Source organism: Lytechinus variegatus, chromosome 4 (genome assembly GCF_018143015.1).
Source record: "Lytechinus variegatus isolate NC3 chromosome 4, Lvar_3.0, whole genome shotgun sequence".
NCBI classification, from domain to species: Eukaryota; Metazoa; Echinodermata; class Echinoidea; order Temnopleuroida; family Toxopneustidae; genus Lytechinus; species Lytechinus variegatus.
In genome coordinates this window covers 8,605,454-8,624,960 of record NC_054743.1, presented here as the reverse complement: position 1 = coordinate 8,624,960, position 19,507 = coordinate 8,605,454, and the positions used below count along the sequence as shown (strand labels likewise).

The window sequence follows — 19,507 nt, the reverse complement described above, 5'->3', positions numbered from 1 at the left end:
TAATATTGTATATAATTCTGATAAAGACAATCGGCAACGAGAAAAATATAGTTGCAAATGCTGGAGAAATTAAAAGAGAGAAACATAAAAGTTACGTCTCTCTCTCTCTCTCTGAGATTGCACTGTTGTGTGTTTTGTAGTGTGAGTGTGTAGAAGCGTGTGCAGTTTTGTGGTGTATGAGGGTGTTTGTGTGTGTGTGTGTGTGTATGTGCGGTATTACGGTTGAGGGATGTACTTGAGTTTTGCGAAGATAAGAAAGTAAATGAAGAAAGACGATTAAAATTACAAGAGTTGGGGACTGTTGGATCGCGTGTGGGTGTGTGAAGGCACATGAACTGTGTGTGGGCGACTGTATAAATAGAAGAAGTGTATTAGGAGGGGGGAAACAGATGCAGCAGTTACATGAGTTTTCACGTACTAGTCAGCGGCTGCGGAACCCCCCACCTTCTTCCAAAACCGTGTACATAAACGTAAAAATTATCATCGGAATGTATTTTTTTGCATCGCCAGCTCCCACTTTCCACTTAGTTTTGCCCCCCCCCCCCACTTCCAAAACAGTTCCGCGGTTCCTGCTAGTATAACTGTAAAACAAGTAAACTTTCATAAGAAGACCTTGTACAGTATATCCCTATTTTTTTTACTGAGTGGTCGACTACTCTAATATATTTCTGTGGTTCAAAAAGTTTCCACCAAGGAAAAGGTACCTGAAATGAGCATCGTATCATTGAGCAATGTTTATCTTGCTAAATGACAGCGCACACGGCATAAGCCATTTCGATCTGATTTTTACAAAAATAAAAATAGCACTTGATACGAACATTCAAAAAATTTCCATTAGTGGTATGAATACAAAAATCAATAATCCAGGTTATGTCTAGTCTCAGTAAGAACAAAAGCAAAATTGAATTTCAAAAGGAATGACGTCATAATCGGCTGCGACCTGAAGCCCATATGGAATTTACTTCAACCATAAGGCTTGCACAAAGCAGAATTTCTTATTTTAGTATTCCTAAGGGTATGCTAAATTTCAAATAAAATGATTCTACTTCTTTGAACTTTCATATTAAAAAAACTCCAAGACGGATTTTTCGCAACCTCATCGGAGACGGTAAAATTGCGGTTCGTGCTCAAAATTCTACGTGCACTATAGCAACACCGCAATTGGTGAGGAAGTCTTGCACTGAGATATACAACCTGGGGGATGTATACGAATGACTTTACGCACGACTGCATTGGTGACCCCTTCTTGTGCTATGTGATATCCCTATGTAATTGAATTATGACCTAAGAACATGTTCCAGTCGTGCGTAAATTTGTTCGTAACTTTACGAACAGCTTTATGAAACACCCACCTGCATTGGCCAGTATCACGTCATAGGATGGTTTTGATTGATTGATAACGAATTTATTTCATTCCAAAATTTCAACAAAGTCACAAAGTAAAGCGAATTACAATATAACGTAATGAAATGAAATAGAAAACTTCTGAAAAACAAAGCTTATTATTGAAGGTTTCTTTCAATAAATATGGTATGACGACAAGACTACCTCTGTGGAAGAAACAGCAAATCAGTGTTCCTGTAGCTAGGTATTAAGCTAGACTGAATTCATCCTTGCACACTGTGCAGGGTAGATATGCCCAAATATTAACTCTTGATTTTCCCATTAAAACAGGAACGTTAATTTGACTCCCATCCCTCCATCTATTCTTTTCGAAAAAAAGAAACTTTTCTGGTTGTCTCGAAAGGGTGTGGTCACCCCAACTCAATCCCCTTTCTGCAAACACAGACTTTCGTCACAAGCCATATTTACAGACCGTCTACAGAGGCAAGAACACACGTAGTTTAGACATACAACCTCTTGCAAAGAATCGGCCTCTGGTACGTGATTCTGAGTTCAATCGGAGAGGATTTATGCAAATGACATCCATTTATCTAAACGCTTGCGCTGGTGTACTTAACCCTGATTTTGTACTATGAACCCGAATGATATGTATTCATGTAGGAAATCACATCTCGCATCCATTATTCTGTGAAATACACCACTGTACTGACAAGCTTCTATGTGAAGGGTAAGTCTTTTTTTTTTCATTTCAACGATATATGGTAAGCTACTTACAAAGTGAATTAGTAAAAACGTATATTATTGATGATTTCACTTTATTTTACATTGTATTCGTAATAACTTTTCATCTACATTATGTTAAAGATCATTGATGACAGCTTACTAACCCCTATACATCAAGAGATTAGCCCAGTCATTTTAGCCCAAATTTTGACCAAACTTGGAACAAATTGCAACAAATTTTCTTTTTTATCACAATGCATTTCTGTGAGATCCCTACTACTAAAAGTCCCAAACTTTCCGAATAGGGGAAAGGCATCTAATTTGCATAAATCCAAGATGGCTGCCAAAATTAATTGATATGCCTTATCCTTAATATTTTTTGTACAGATAATGGAACAATCTTGAAATGATTACGCAATTCACTATGATTAAGATATCATAAATCGATTGCAATCGTTTTTGGGACTGTCCGGTTCATATTTTTCGAAAAATGTGAGAAATTATGTCAAAATTTCCATGTTTTCGGACAAAAAATTACATGTGCGTTGAAATCTTTCTGTTTTATCATTAGCATCAACAACTAATGTAAAATATCAGCATTCGACAAGAAAGGGGATATATCAACGAAAAAATTGATATGCTTCATAACAGTATAATGTCTTAACTTGCTTAGATTAAGGGCACATACATCCGAATGTATTATGCGATATTGCGATAAAGTGACACCAAAAACCAACCTCCGTGTCCAGTCACTCTTTTATATCGACTACAACGCGATCGCTGGCATGCCTTTGAAAATAGTACAATATATTAAATCGGTCTTGCCTCGCCTTTGTTGGTGTGACTAACACGCGTAAATACAATGACGTATAGCGATACAAAGGTGTATATTACTTAAATTAATAATGTGGGCAAAGGGCCCTTTCTACATATTTAAGAAACTTTAATGTTCATGAAATCTCTAACAAAAAGTTAGAGGATGCATTGCTCTGCATGCTGCATGCAATTACGTTCAAGAACATCACTGCATAGTCCCGCAATAGCTTGTCAAAGTTACCCCCCTTATCCGTAGCTCAACTATTAAAAATATCGTGCTTTTTGGAGCCCCCAATGTGACAAAGCGGTATTTTGCTACAAAGAAAACACTTTTATTGTCCTGAAATCACTTGGAGACAAAAGAGCAGGCTTTTCTCTATCAGTTACATATAAAGAAGTGATGGCTCAGCAAATCCTACCCTTTCAGGAGTCTTCCGAAGTCACCAACCCCTTTTTGTATTTTGCTCATTTCTTGGAAAATTCGCACAATTTTTAGCCCCATTGGGGCAATAGGCGTTTCCTTTTTGCAGTAAACCGATTTAATTGTTTTGTAAGCACTTGGGGATGAAAAAATATATTTTTTTTCTGTCAGCTAAATTTGAAGAAATGCTGGCACAGCAAAGTCTATCCCCTACGGGTTTGCCAAAGTCAATCACCCCTTTTCCATATTTTGCCAATTTATGGAAAAAATCTATAAATCCGGAGCCCTCATTGAGGCAAAAAGATGTTTCTGCTACAATGTAAGCCACTGTTATTGTTTGAACCACTTGGAAACAAAAGAGTAGACTTTCTTCTACCTGCTACATATAAAGAAGTGCTGGCACATCAAAGCCTACATTCTTTAGGGGGCTGCTGAAATCACCCCACCCCTTTTGCGTATTTTGCCCATTTCTTGCAAAATTTTGGAGCCCCGTTGAGGTAAAAGGCGTTTCCCCCTTTGCAGTAGACCACTTTTATTCTTTGGAACCACTTGGAGATAACAAAATTAGATTTTCCTCCATCAGCTACATACATAGAAGTGCTGGCACAGCAAACCCAACCTCTCAGGGGTTTGCCGAAATTACCCATCCCTTTTCCATATTTTGCCTATTTATTGAGAAAATCTGCCAATTTGGAGCCCCTTTTGGGGCAAAACCTTGTTTTTGCTCTATCGCAAACCTCTTTCATTGTTTCGTAACCACTTGGAGATAAAAAAGTAGATTTTCCTCTATCAACTACAATAAAGAAGTGCTGGCCCAGCAAAGCCTATACCCCCTTAGGGGTTCCCGAAGTCTCTCTACCCTTTTTTGTTAATTTTTCCTCTTTCTTAAAACAAACTCGCAGTTTTTGACCCCCCCCCCCTATTCAGGCAAAAGGCATTTCTGCTATATGGTTAAGTCACTTTTATTATTTGAAACTTAAAGATGAGTTGGTTTAGTCTGTCAGCGCATCGACCCTTCCCTCTTCAAGGACTCCAAATTGACAGATTTTCCCATAAATTGGCAAAAAAGACGCATCGACCCCTTCCATCTTCAGGGGCTCCAAATGACTGATTTTCCCATAAATTGGCAAAATACGGAAAAAGTGTGACTACGGTATATAGTTTAATAGTACACTGTAGTATAATAGGATGTGGCAGGTCTAATCTTATTTTTCTCTTGAACTCTGACTAGATCGAGCAAGCAGAAGGTACAATGTCACGTGACTAGCATATGATAGTTTCCATGCCTAGACCCTTTCATGTTAAACAATTAATACAGTCCAAACAGAATCGAATTAATGTATTTAATGTTAATAGTAACAATGTTCTTGTAGTATAAATCTTTGCTTACTAATATTTATGATATAGCGATAGTTTGAGGAAGTCAATGTTTATAGTATATCGAGGCCGGAATTGATATGATTTGTAATCGGGTCTGAGTACATAGTATACACTAGCGTCGTCTGCTAAGTAAACTTAATGAGCGAATATGACCGAAGTTAACCATTATGTTTATGCAAATTAGAACACTTTCCCCTATTCGGATTTTCTGGGACTTTTAGTATGGTCTTCTATGGACCTCAAAGAAATGTTGTGCATTGGAATAAATTTTGTTGCAATTTGTTCCAAGTGAAAACTTAAAATGACTAGACTAGATGGGAAATAACAATTCAACGATAAATATTCACACACACCTGGTTTTTAAGAAAATAAAATCATGAATAAAATTATTCGATCCTGGGACCATTACTCTCTTGAATATACCTCATATTTACCTTAAAAAAAACAAGCAATCTTCATTCCACACTTACGCATATTTTTCCTGAGTGGTGGGATCAGTCGATTCTGCTGTTCGCAGGGCGACTCGACTAGTGTCGAGTCAGAGGTGGCTGACTGGGGGTGTTATTTGTTCTTAAATCAATTTTTACAATTTTTATTACCATGGCAATTATTGTATCCATTGTTTATTGTACATACATATTGAAAATGTTTCTTATTAGTTTACAATTTCATTAATTTAGCATAATTGTTTGGTAATTGTTCTTGATTTCTTCCGTTTTATTTCCCTTACTTTCTTTAAGTTACTCTCATATTAGACACTTATTTTTGCTGCTCTTTTCTCATTTTCAATTATCAATACTGAATCTACTGAAACAAATTTCCTTCTAATTCTTCTTTACACCCATATTACATCACAATAATTTTATTTTAGGAGTAAATCATTTTTCCAACAAATGTACTTTTTCAAAGCTATCCAAAGCTAAGATCACTTCTTCATTATTATCATGATTTTACCGTAACTATTTTTGTAATTTCTTGATTCTTTTGTAACATCGCTTTTTGTTCATTTTATGTGTATTTTCATGTTCTTTTGTAAAACATATGCCAATTCAGCTGTAACAAGCTGCGATCATTTGTTCTAATAAAATCTTGAATCTTGAATCTTGAAAAGAAACGCATAAAAAGGCTTATATTTGGTGGTTGGCATACTCGTGACTCGTTGAAAACGTCAAAATGCCGAAATGGAAGGGAAATTATATTTATGTTTCTGGCAATTGAAGCAAAAAGTTGATTACATTGCTATGTCTGAGTTTGTCACATGGTGTGGGGGGCGACTTATAGATACGTCTAACTTTTCTTTATCAAAATACAAGTTTATAAGGGAGAATCGTAGTCCAAACCTCTTATTTCATACTCTTATTCCCCTTTTTTTCCACTTCCCCCTCTTTTTTTCGTTTTTCTCCGTTTTTATATTTTTTGTTAATTTAGGCGGGGGTGCATTATGCACGCTGAGGGGTGGACGTGTACACCTTTTAAGGTGCAGATGGTCACCCCAGATAGGGGTGCACACTCTACACCCCCATTCGGGGTGTACGTGTGCGTTGTTATAAAATGATAAAAAACCTCTATTCCAGTTTAGGTCAACTAGTGACTCAAACTTTTACCCTGTGACATATATTTTCCCATTGATATATAGGGGAAGGCGGGGTAAGTTGTGACAGTTTTTGCTTTTTGCATGTTAGAATTGATATGATTAATAATCTTGTCAAAATAAGTACCTTGCCTTGAAATTTAATTCTTCTGAAATATTTTCCACCTATATATAACTTTCTATCCCCACACTGAAAGTCATCGAGACCTTTGAAAAAACGATGTCAAATGGCTCAACTTGCCCCATATATGGGGTAAGTTTGAGCCACCTTCTGGGGTAAGTTGAGCCACAAAAACTATGTACAAAATGTATGGGGGGAGAACCAGCATGTCAATTTTTTGTTTAAAGTCTTTTCACTTGCTAATTCTCTATAAATACTAACATCCTGTAAAAGGAAAAGAGCAGTCATGTAAATTTGCTCCTTTCAGCCTGCATTTCAATCGATTTTTATGGTTTGTTTGTTTTTTAAGATACATTACCATAGGAATTACCATGGCTCAACTTGCCCCATGCTGTTTGGCTCAACTTACCCCAGTCCAAACTTAGTGCGATAATTTTGTATCCACACATTTATTATGCATCCATCATATAAAAGACTGACAAAAATGAAGATCCATACCTAGATTAATAATGTTGTTATCATGTCTTTATTATATTTAAAGACGTGTGAGTTTATAAAGCACTTATCTATTTCACACGCTTTTTACTTTTTTGGCTGAAATTCATATTTTTCCCTCTAAAAAACTACTTTTTGTTTCAAAGTTGGAAACAATGTGGTCATGGTGGTGGGGTTAAGGGTTATGCTATGGGTCATCAATACATGACACCACCACAATGTCTGACTCATTCATTATTGGCCTGGGGCTGGTGGCTCAACTTGCCCCTATGCTCAACTTACCCCGCCTTCCCCTATATATATATATATATATATATTGGATGTTGTGAAAGAAATGAATGAAGAGAACAATGGTAGGCGTAGCTCCAAATCAAGGTTCCCCAGTGCTATCTGCCCTTTGGAAAAATTGGTGATGCCAAAAATGTCTTTGCCGAGAATCGAACCCGGGCCTCCAGCTTTGAACGCCGGTGCCTTAACCACTAGACCATAGAGATGGGTTAGTGGCTAGGGCGACCCCGATCCGATTGACCGTCAGATAAACAGATTTTCACAACATATCTAAATACAAAGAGTTGCCAAAGCTGTTGAACATGTATAATGTCACCATACCGCAAAAAATCTCATGAAAACATAATTATTATGGCCTGAAAGAGTATATTCTAACTGGATACCATATTGATGTAGTATGTCTTCACACCTGGAAAATCAAATTTTTGAACTTTTTGCCAATGAAAGTAAGGCATGACTGCAATGAATGAATTCAGAAGCCAATGATGTCATAATCCTACATGAATTAGTTAATATATTTGCATATCCCTTGTTTGCAATAAAATTTACTTTAAAATTGATACTAAAAAGTGTTCATTTAACAAAGTCCAATGTTGATTATTAAAAAGGTGGAAAAGGTCTGGATTCATTAATTGCAATCCTGCCTTACTTTGGCGCAAATCAAAAGTTTCATGACTGCAAAGAATACCTACTAATTATTCAAGCGTGAAGATATACCATATATGTATGGTATATAATAATTTTGGAAGAGATTTGTGAGGTGTCTTTTTTTCTTTACTCACACGGTATATAGTAATAATGCAAGATAATCCACGGGATAAGTTGTTGTGGCATGGTGGATAATCCGCTGGACTTTGAACTACAAGGTCCGGAGTTCGAATCCCGACCATGGCACTCGGGGCCTTTGGCAAGGCGTTTATCTACATTTACCACTCTCCACCCAGGTTTAGTAAATAAGTACCCGTTTAGTGTAGTCATGCTAAAGTCTAGGTAATAGTATGCAGCGCTTAATCGCAATATAAAAGTGGCATATTATAATTTGGGAAAAAGATGGAGAGAGGGAGAGATAGGAAGAGAAAGAAAGAGAGAGAAAGATGAATAGAACTAAACAGACAGAGGTGGGGAGAGAAGGGTGTCACCGAAAAAAGAGGGATCATGTTATAGCCAGGGAGGACTCCCCCCCCCCCCCCCCCATGTGATGCGATTTTTATGACATGATAGGGATAGGAAGTCATCTTCATTTCACGAATGCTGTATGCAAAATGGATTTAGAAGATTATGGAATATAGATTATAGATTATGAAGAAATATTTTACATTTATGGCATTCACCCGAAACAGCAAGTCAACAATTGACACCGTGCGATATCTCTCTGTGTCATGGCAATAATCCAAAACAAACATAATACTAAGTGGAGCAAGGTTCATGTTAAAAAGGTATTCAGCATTGCGCAATTTTAGAATGAAAATTCCCTTGAAATATTGATGAAACAAAAGTAATTTTCATAGGCGTGATGGACAAAAATGTTTTCTAATAGTCTACTACACTTCGAATATACATGGGCGCGGAAATATCTCATTGAAGGTAGGGGACACACACACACACACTTGCGCGCACACACACACATACATATGATTTTCCAACCTAAAAACTAGACATTCGTGACACTTTTTCAAATCATGAACAGGATAGGAATTACCTAAAGACTGGGACATTCGTAATACTTTTTAGAGTCATGAACAGAATAGGGATTCAACTAAATAATAGCTGACAGCTCTAGGTAAAATATGGCCAGTCTTAAACCCCCATGCAATGTTCATAGATTAAATTAGAAGTGCGTGTCGCGGTTAGACATTACCTCATACCATTATGTCTTCATCGGCCTAACAATGCTATTTACGAATTCGTCGGAGGTGTACCGTGAACGCTTTTTATAAAGAAATCATACGACAGATATTTTTTCATTCAATTTATCAAGGGCAAAATGAAACTGCACTATTCTTATTCATCCTTTCATAACATTTCTTTTTGTCTGGCTGTTTTTTTTTATTTCTAAAGTTTTGCCAGGTTTACCGATGCAAAAAGGAGGAAGTGTAGACGTAAGAAAGGTGGAGAGACTGAGAGGGTTAGGGGACGGGCAAAAACATAGAGAACATAGCGGGGAAAGCTTTGACGTTGAAATTGTCACGAAAGATTGTGGTTAAATATTATGTCCTTATCTGTAATGTCGTATGTACTATTCTTTTTTAATATTTGAATGGCAATATTAAGAACGCGTTCCCAGGCTTGGAACTGAATATGTAACTGATTATCAAAATCAATAATAATCTTGTTTTGACTGGTAAACCAATTTGGGGTCGATCGAGGGGGACTGTATATACCTAAATATTAATATGTTATTACATCCTTTTCTATCTCTTTTTGTTATTCATGTGTTCAACGGTATTATCTTTTGCATTCAAGGCTTTCATCACCTTTTTGCCATCTTGTTAAAGCTTTGTACATTTATTCATGTTTTGTTATGTATGTATTAATGTACGTACGCATACTGTGTATGAATGTATGATGTATCTATAACTATGTATATTCTCATACTCCGAAAGGAGTCGACAGAATAAAGTTTCAGTTCAGTTCAGTTCTGGTTCAGATACTTTGCATAAAAGAAAACCCTGAACCTTTACCACTGCATCCAATATGATATAAACGGCTTGATGGTCATAACCCTTGGAGGCGGAAGTGTTGTTGGATATTTTGTACACCATAAGCAGCACCCTCTTGGTAATTAGCTTGGTATGCTAAAATGCAGAGATTTGATATAAATCTCTGTTATTTTTCAAACAGAAGAAAAAAACATTTTTTATTATCTAATTGTTATTATTGTTGTTGTAATTCTTTTTCGGACCTAAAAGAATTTCATTTAGTTGAAATAATTTTTGTGTCATTTTCTTCCTTAACCAAATCCCCTTTCATTTTGGAGTGAAAACTTTTTTTTCTCGGGTTTTAAAACAAACCAGCACCCCATATCTTTTTCATTTTTGCCTCTGCCATCTTTACCTTTACCATTTTCAACTCCGCCATTTTTTACACTGTTAGAAATTTTATACTTAAAAATAAAAAAAATCCTGCAACAGAGTCTGGAGAACACCTGCAATCTTCCTGCACTGTGTAATCTTACAAGCATTTGTGTAAAATTACAGAAAATTGGTATTTTGTGCGCGTACCTATACAAATTTATTGTAATAAAACTGTTTTCCCCATTTAAAACATCTGTTCTGTAAAATTTTAGAAAAATTGTGGAATTTTTTTCTGTAAAACCTGTTTTTTAATTTTTCTGTAGAATCTACTGTTTTTTTTTCTAATAGTGTACCTCGACCACTTTTACCCCTGCCATTATCACATCTTCTATTTTTTACTTCTTGTCATTTATGCCTCTGCTCTTTTTACCTCTGCCGTTTTTACCTCTGCCAGTTTTACCTCTGCCATTTTTACCTCTGCCATTTTTACCTCTGCCATTTTTACCTCTGCCATTATTACCTCTGCCATTTTTACTTCTGCCATTTTTACCTCCGCCATTTTTACCTCTGCCAATTTTACCTGGCACCTAAAAAACGAACAGGATAGGAATCTAAACAATTAACATCCTAAACAATTTTTTAGATAATGACCTAGATTCGAACCTACCTAAACCATTAATACGAGCGCGAAGCGCGAGCTGAAAGTTCTTGATTTTCTAACCTAAAAACTAGACATTCGTGACACTTTTTCAAATCATGAACAGGATAGGAAGTACCTAAGGACTGGGACATTCGTAATACTTTCTCGAATCATGAACAGAATAGGGATTCAACTAGCTGATAGCTCTAGGTAAAATATGGCCAGTCTTAAACCGTCTTGCAATGAATTGTCAAAAAGCCCCCGCATGTACATAGAATAAATTAGAACTGCATGTCACGGTTAGACATTTCATCATATCATTATGTCTTCATCGGCCGAACAATGCTATTTACGAATTCGTCGGAGGTGTACCGTGAACGCTTTTTAAAAAGAAATCAAACGACAGAAATTTTTTCATTCAATTTATCAGGGGCAAAATGAAACTGCACTATTCTCATTCATCCTTTCATAACATTTCTTTTTGTCTGGCTGTTTTTTTTTATTTCTAAAGTTTTGCCAGGTTTACCGATGCCAAAAGGAGGAAATGTAGACATAAGAGAGGTGGAGAGACAGAGAGGGTTAGGGGACGGGGAAAAACATAGAGAACATAGCGGGGAAAGCTTAGACAATGAAATTGTCACGAAAGATTGTGGTTAAATATTATGTCCTTATCTGTAATGTCGTATGTACTATTCTTTTTGAATATTTGAATGGCAATATTAAGCACGCGTTCCCAGGCTTGGAACTGAATATGACACTGATTATCAAAATCAATTTATATTTATTCATGTTTTGTTATGTATGTATTAATGTACGTACGCATACTATGTATGAATGTATGATGTATGTATAACTGTGTATACTCTCATACTCTTAAACGGGTTGGCAGAATAAAGTTTCAGTTCAGTTCAGTTCAGTTCTGGTTCAGATTCTTTGCATAAAAGAAGACCCTGAACCTTTACCACTGCATCCAATATGATATATACCGTGTTTACACAGTGACACGGCTCGGGGGTTCGACACGCGAGCCGTGCTCAACACGGCAATTTTATGCTGTGTAAACGCGATCAGTGTGATCCGCGAGCCGTGTCGAACACGGCTTTTTTGATCCTCCAAAATCGTAGGTTTCAACCCGCGAGCCGAGTCAGACTCGGCAATTTTTTCGTGTGTAAACAGAAAGCCGTGTCGAACTCTCTTGACCAGGTCACTGCGCGCGCTTTCACTTTTGGCATTGTTGTTCGCACGGACAAGATTCGATTCCGGCGGTGAATTTCCCGCGTTTAATTTGCGACGTCATAATTCTTCCGTTCGAGATCCGCGAGCCGTGTTGAACTCGCCTTTTTATATGTACGTATAAACGCGATCTCTGATCCCTTCTTCGCAGTGTTCAACCCGGCTCGCGGATTCAACACCCGAGCCGAGTCAATGTGTAAACACGGTAATAAACGGCTTGATGGTCATAACCCTTTGAGGCGGAAGTGTTGTTGGATATTTTTTACACCATAAGCAGCACCTTCTTAATAATTAGCTTGGTATGCTAAAATGCAGAGATTTGATATAAAAAAAATCACAAATTAAGGATATTTCATACCCGAGAAAAATTGACAAGCAAAAATTAGGTCTTCTATTTTAAAGGCATTTTTACATTACAAATTTTGCTTCTAGTGCCTCCAGTGCCCCCCCCCCCCCCCTGCATACACGCCTGCCTATGATGACCCAAAAATCTAAAAACAAATTTGGGGGATCAAATACAGTTCAAACTCATAGCGATGATTCACCATATCTCATGAAAACTATTCTTTATACTGAGTACGCGAACAGTGAAATATTCTTATATTCCAATTAACTGTGGAATAAAGGGAAAATGAATTGGTTTAACAAAGGTATGTTCTTACGGGGTATGGAACATTCTCGTCTATCTATGCACTAAATTTACTTACAAGTATCCAGAGGTGATTTTCTTTTTTCGTCATTTTTATTAGTTAAGGAATTGACAATGGCTTTAAAGCAAACTCCCATCATTTGTTGTTTTAGAGATAATCATACACACAATGAAAAGTGTGTAAAATTGTGCCTTGTAACGTCAGTTACCGTGAAAATGCCCATGTGTATAATTTCGATTTTGAATTGTGTATTTTTTCCATAATAAAAGACCACAAATAGTAGGGGGATATTTGATATTATGTCCCCCCTTTCCAAAATGGTAGGGGGACGTGTCCCCCTGTCCCCCTGAGATTTCCGCCCACGCGAATGTATAGAACATGTTACCTTCAGGTCATGTTGCTTTGAGGTATAAATAGTTAAGACCGCATTCAGAAAAAAAGTTTTATGAGTGCCTATTTAAAGTTACATTAAGTTCAGAGTTCATTTCAATTCCATTCTTACATTTTTATATTTTTTATTATATAAGTATTAGAAAACTGAATAAAATTCGTTAAATCTAATTTTTACTATAATCATGTATTTCAGAAATACTTATATTGTTCGGGGTTTCATGGAACGTGAGATCTTGATTATGATGGTCAAAAAATACAACCAAAAGGATTGTGCGATTTGTGCATCGCGATTTAGTAAATTTTGAAGTTCAGTCATTATCATCTTTTCAGCAAAAGCAAACAGACATCTTACAACATGGACAGTATGGCGTCATGCATTTCTGTCGATCGTTTTTTTTTTGGGGGGGGGGAGACCGGCACATTTGTTGTTCCCTTTGAGGCATTTTTCCCCTTCAGTTTAAGTGGGGTCAGAAGCTGTACGAATCAAACAGTTTTAGAGGGTTGGACATGGCGCAAAGGGCAAAATTAAACCCCCAAAGCTGTGAGCGAGCAATGCTTGTCCTTTCTTTCCTTTCTCCTTCTTTCTTTGTGGTAAAGCTTTTTGGGGGTGGTCCATGGCCTCTGAGCCCTACGTCTGTAAGCAAGTTGGGGAGTATAGTCCTCAAGACCAAAGTTTTAAGCATTATGATAGCTTTATTGCTACAACAAGGCTAGGTACTTTATAAGGACTAAACAAATAATGCAAGCGCGAGGCGCAAGCTGAAATATTTGAAAAATTTAGCCACAAACTTTTTTTGGCGACTCTTCATAATGATTTTCCATTTTATACACTCAATTTTAATTCCCATTTCTTTTGTATTTTCTCCATTTATTTTATATCATTAACCTAAATAAAGGAAACAAGTGATATTGAAAATGGGGTAAAATAAATGGGCACACACAATGCATTAGATTGAGGGTAGGGGTAAATTTCAAAACGATAATATCATGTATAGATCATAAACATGAAGATCTTATTCTACTTCGTCCTATATTTTTTCCATTCTCCATCCATTTATTTGTAACAGTTTCGAAAGAAATATTTTCATGCAATAGCAATGAATATGAGAAAATCATAATCAATGGACATTATGCGTAAATACAATATCCATCACTACCATCATGATGATAATCATCATTATTACTACTTATATTATTTTAATTACAATTATTATCAGTGTTGTTATTATAATTATCATTACCATCATTTTCATTTTTATTACTACTAGTAGTACTACTACTTTTATTATAATACCTTGTCTTTTTGGGATGATAACATGTGAATTACCCTACCTGAAATATTGAGGTAGGTATTTCCCCCATACACCACATCCCCCGCCACCCATAGACACCAATGGCGCCTTGCTTTACAGTATGATTTTGGATAAGATGATGAATGCAAACAAAATAATATTTTGGGGAATCTGTGTTCATTTCGTTATCATTCTATCACTGACACATTCCCCCTTTACAATTACAATTTAATTCAAAAACCTTTTTGTGTTTATGTTTTTGCAGGTGCCGAGATGCTGCCGAATTCACGCTGTTTGGAAAGGCCTACATAATAAAATAGTGGAATTATATTTGATTAGATAAAAGAGGAAATGCCTCTAAACGACAGGCGAACACGCCCTAAGGTGCGTGGCAAATTTCATGTTAAACATCAGTCTGATAAAATGAAATATGAAGCTGAAAGAAGACAGACATTTAAAGCTTGGAGTGGAACATGCCCTGTAAAGCCAGAAGAGCTGGCAAAGGCTGGATTTTTCTACGTCGGAGTATTGGACAGAGTGAAATGCTATTCATGTGGTGGACAGATTGAAGGCTGGGAAGAGGGCGACACCGCCATAGGGGAACATACGAACCTATATCCGCATTGTGACGTGGTAAAGAACCAGGATAAAAGTAATGTTTCAATTGGATTGAAAGGGGGAGATGATAATGAAACCGATGGATACGTCTCCCAGAATAGGAATATTGACTATGTCCTTGACTTTTGTAGACTTTATTCATCGGGAAGATTGACTGCCAAATATCCACGTTATACAAAGGAAGAGACGCGACTCGAAACTTTCCGAGATAAATGGTCAGATAAATTCAAATTACCTTCTTCCGAGACTAGGTGGCTGGCAAACGCTGGGTTTTTCTATACTGGTAAGAATAAGGAACAAACGTAAGGAATAACAAATCTCTTAATTAGTCTAAACGAAAGCTCAATTAAAAATTAAATCTTCAAGTTGTGTCGTTACAAAAGTGCCAAGACCAAGGCATTTTGAATTTTCAAGTGTCCTGTAGATTTTTTTAAATTATTATTCTAACCTGTTTCATCAGTTATTTTCACTTCCTAAATCATGTGATACAGGGGCCGCTGAACAGTTTTGAAGGGGGGGGGGGCTGACCATGCAAAAACATCACAATCAGGGTCCCGCAACACAAAGTTTAGCGATTAATCATATGCTTGATTTCCATGATTGATTGTATATATTTGTTAGTCAATAAAGTCAATCGTAAAAAGTACTACGATGATTGCTTTATTTTTTGTTACGGATCCCAGACGGTAATTCTCAAATTTTGTACATTGTTTTGGAAAGAACTGTGTGCTCAAGCCCCATCCACGGTTCTGCGCTCCCTTTACCGAAATTGGTCTTGTGGATGAAAAAGGTAGTAGATTATGCCCGTATTGGACCTCATCTTGAAAATAGCCCTTTTCCCTGCTGTACGTTTTCTTATATAGCCTATTCGAGAAGACAAATAGTACCTCCCCCCAAAACACACACAGATGAAACTTTTATCACAATCATTTAGGGGTCAATACATGTATACATCGACCGGAGTGAGAATTAATGGTATACTTTATTTTACATTATTTCACGGAACCTACGAATGTGGCTTTCCTTGATATATTCTATTCATTCTTTATTCGGCTTTACTTTAATTTTTTCATCGAAAATTTGCTCCGACATATTCATCAAACACAAATGGTGACCTCTTGTGCCCCCTTTTGGACAGAAAAAAAAAGTATCATGCTTTCAATTCTGGAGTCATGTATCTTCTCCTGTGAAAAATACTGTTCATCATCCCTCCGTCTACACATTGATTTAACTACAGGTCCCGATGACGCAGTAAGATGTTTCCATTGCGGAGGTGGTCATATGTGTTGGGAAGAGGATGATGAGCCTTGGAGCGAGCACGCCCGATCCTTTCCAACATGCAAATGGCTTCTTGCAATGAAGGGCAAACTTTTTGTTGACGAAGTACAGGTAAGTGAGTCTATACTTTACCTATTTCATAATGATATATGGTTTGTGACTATTTCTCTTTTATGACATGAACAATACCATAATCGGGTTTTTCTTTTATTCGTTCCACCTACAACATACATATTTTACAAGAATTAGCCACGATCATGATCATGATGATGATTACAGTAACACTCAGCCAACGAAAATCTTGTTTTGAATTTTGAATGAATGTATTACTTCTGTGAAACAGTGAATGTCTTCTTGAAAATGGAACGAGTAAGCTCCTGGCGTCATCTTCCATTAAAATAAATCATTAGATCTTTCTGCTCCAGGATATGAAATTAATATAGCATTATCAAAGATCATCATTGCTGCAACTTATTTTATTTCATAGACATGGTTCATGGAAAATAGAAACGAAATCTTGAAATTATCTCATTATTCATGCAAGTTTTGCAAGTCTTATTTAAAAGTCGTAACCATGTTGAATTTATTTTTTGAGATAAAAAATTAATTGAAATATTTTGTATACGTAAAGATAATTTATACTATTCTGACAGGAATATTTCAAGAATGCAAAAGTGAATGCGGCGGAACAAGAGACCCCGACTACAGACACCTCATCAGCTTCTACACTTGTGCCCAGGGCAGAAACGGCTTCGGGTTATGCAAAAGGTATTCAAAAATATATTTTATGTCAAATAGATATATTACATGCACAAACATGTCAAAGAAATCTGAAATTGAATTCATATGTAACGAACCAAATGTCGCTTTTGTACATGAATTTCATAATCACAACATACCGGGAAAGAAAATAGAAGTAAGATGCTTTTGCCAAATCTGGAACACTCTTTGTTCAGTCACAATCCTATACATCTCCTGTATACACAAGTTTTGATATTATCTCGTGAGATTGATATCTCACGTGATATTTAACCGATATTGTATATGATTTCCTATGTATTTTCAATAGAAGTACCTACAAATCGGATGGACAAGCTGATGGGTAGCGCAACTGTAGAATTTATTCTAAAGAATGGATTCGCCGAGGCGTCCGTGCGTCAGATTTTGGCCGAACATACTCTTAAAATGGACTTCTCATCTTCAGACAAATTAATTGAAGCTCTACAGGCGATCGAGAAAGGGAACAACTCAACTGAAGACAAATCAGTGGGATCTTTAGATAGCCGGATTGAGATGCAGGTAAATCGAAAGTCATAATTGTTAAATATATTTGGTTATATAAATTCATTTTATTATCATTACAGCAAGAAGATAACCCTAAAGCTGGGTGGGTCGGCTTATTTCAGCAATGGCTTGGACATAAAGCCCTAAATTTCAGTTTCTTGAAGATCTAAATATCACCAGAAAATGGATATTACGATAACGTAGTCTACTGGCCTTCTTCAAACTTCCTTTTAAAGAATGATGCTTGATGTTTTATGTCTCCCTGAAATTCATTGCAAAGCAAATGACGAATTGGAATCTCTCGCTCGAGGTCGGTCAAAAATTTGATTTCTTGCCACATGGCCGTCATGTCGGTATGATGTGGCTATTTGGAAGCTGACTGGAATCAGGTTTTTTTATGAAAAATATTGTGGTATTAATACTGTAACACGTGCCGAAGATCGTAAATTTTCAATATACTTAGCATGATTCATGCGACTACATTTTCGAAATGTATTATTAGAAATCATGAAATTGCAGGAAGGGGGGGGGGGACTGAAGTTATCAATAGTTACCGTTCACTTTGAACTTGAATTCATATTTATAACTAATTCCGATTTTTTTATTATAACCAGTGAAATAGGCATTTTCTATTAGACATTATAAACTTGAAACACTGCGTGTCTTTAACCTTTGGAAAAATGAAAGTTGAACAAGTTTAATCAAATATTGAAATTGATCAATGCTAGCTATACGTGTAAAGTAGCATGTATATTATCTATATATTTACAGACAAAAGGACTTGCTAATCTTGAGATAAAAGGAGGTCCGAGACAGGAGGAAGCATCGAATATTCATACTGATCAGAAGACCATCGTCACTGCAAAATCTTCAGGACACAATCGTAGGTTTGACTATGAGGATGATAGTGAAAAAATACTATACTTTTAAATGATAGTCTTATCATCAAATTAATCAAATGGAAATAGAGATTATCTGTTCCATTCTGACACAACAAAAGACTGATGGAAATGTGTATTTATTGAACATTCTTTTCCATTGTTAATCTGAATAATTGCCTTGAATCGAATCATTAGAACCATTGCCGACATCCCATCGGAATAGGTATGAACCTAGTAGAGAAAAGGCCTCATGCCACCAGATTTTTTTTTTGTGAGCATGAAGTGGCCGGTCATTGAACTCATGTTGCTCTCATTCATTTGACTTAAAGTTTAAAATATATTTCATTATAAGCATGATGATGCAATTTGTCAGTCGAACTACAGTCATCTCTTTTTAAAATCCATGTTAAAGAAATTTGTATTGCCTAAAAGATTTAGTAAAATATGAAAATATGAATATGTTTTCACAGTACAATTTGCGTAACTGAAGTTCTGAACCAGTACAGAGCACGATTTATTCACCCTGTTAACATTTTCTTTGTAAAGTCAATTTTTTTTTTTTGATCGAAACTGTTCAACGGTATAAAAAGCCGCACTATGATGATTTCTATTTCGGAAGTGTAATCTAGTATACTGTACTTCGTGTACCAAACTAATCCATATTTTCAGAATTCAAATGCCAAATTTTTTTTGCATCAAAAAAAAATCCACAAGAGCTAACAAAAGGAAATAAAAACAAAGATACGACACCCAATCTTACTAGATGTAAGTTTTAGTATAACGGTTTATTTTTTTCATGTGGTTTCTCTTCAAGTTAACTATCCTGAATGGTTTATTGCCTATATCATGTCCACTTAAACATGTCAAATACAGCCCATATAATACAACACTTTGGAGTGAATTGTTAAAAGGGAACCGGTTAAAAATAATTACATCTAAATAAATAGAGCAAAATTCACTGAACAAAATGCTAAACATTTTCATCGAAATCGGATAACAAATAACGAAGTTACTGAATCTTACACTTAATAGCAATATTTTTTAA

General features: G+C 36.2%; 1 protein-coding gene across 1 annotated transcript; it reads left to right on the top strand.

Moving 5' to 3' along the window:
• Window positions 1-1,811: 1,811 nt before the first annotated feature.
• On the top strand, window positions 1,812-19,501 carry LOC121412459 (baculoviral IAP repeat-containing protein 7-B-like). The gene is made up of 6 exons (XM_041605270.1): window positions 1,812-2,071; window positions 14,667-15,302; window positions 16,257-16,408; window positions 16,951-17,065; window positions 17,367-17,596; window positions 18,353-19,501. Exons 2-6 carry the CDS (start codon window positions 14,753-14,755, stop codon window positions 18,509-18,511), a joined length of 1,206 nt encoding a protein of 401 aa, XP_041461204.1. The 5' UTR covers window positions 1,812-2,071; window positions 14,667-14,752; the 3' UTR covers window positions 18,512-19,501.
• The last annotated feature ends 6 nt before the right edge of the window (window positions 19,502-19,507 follow it).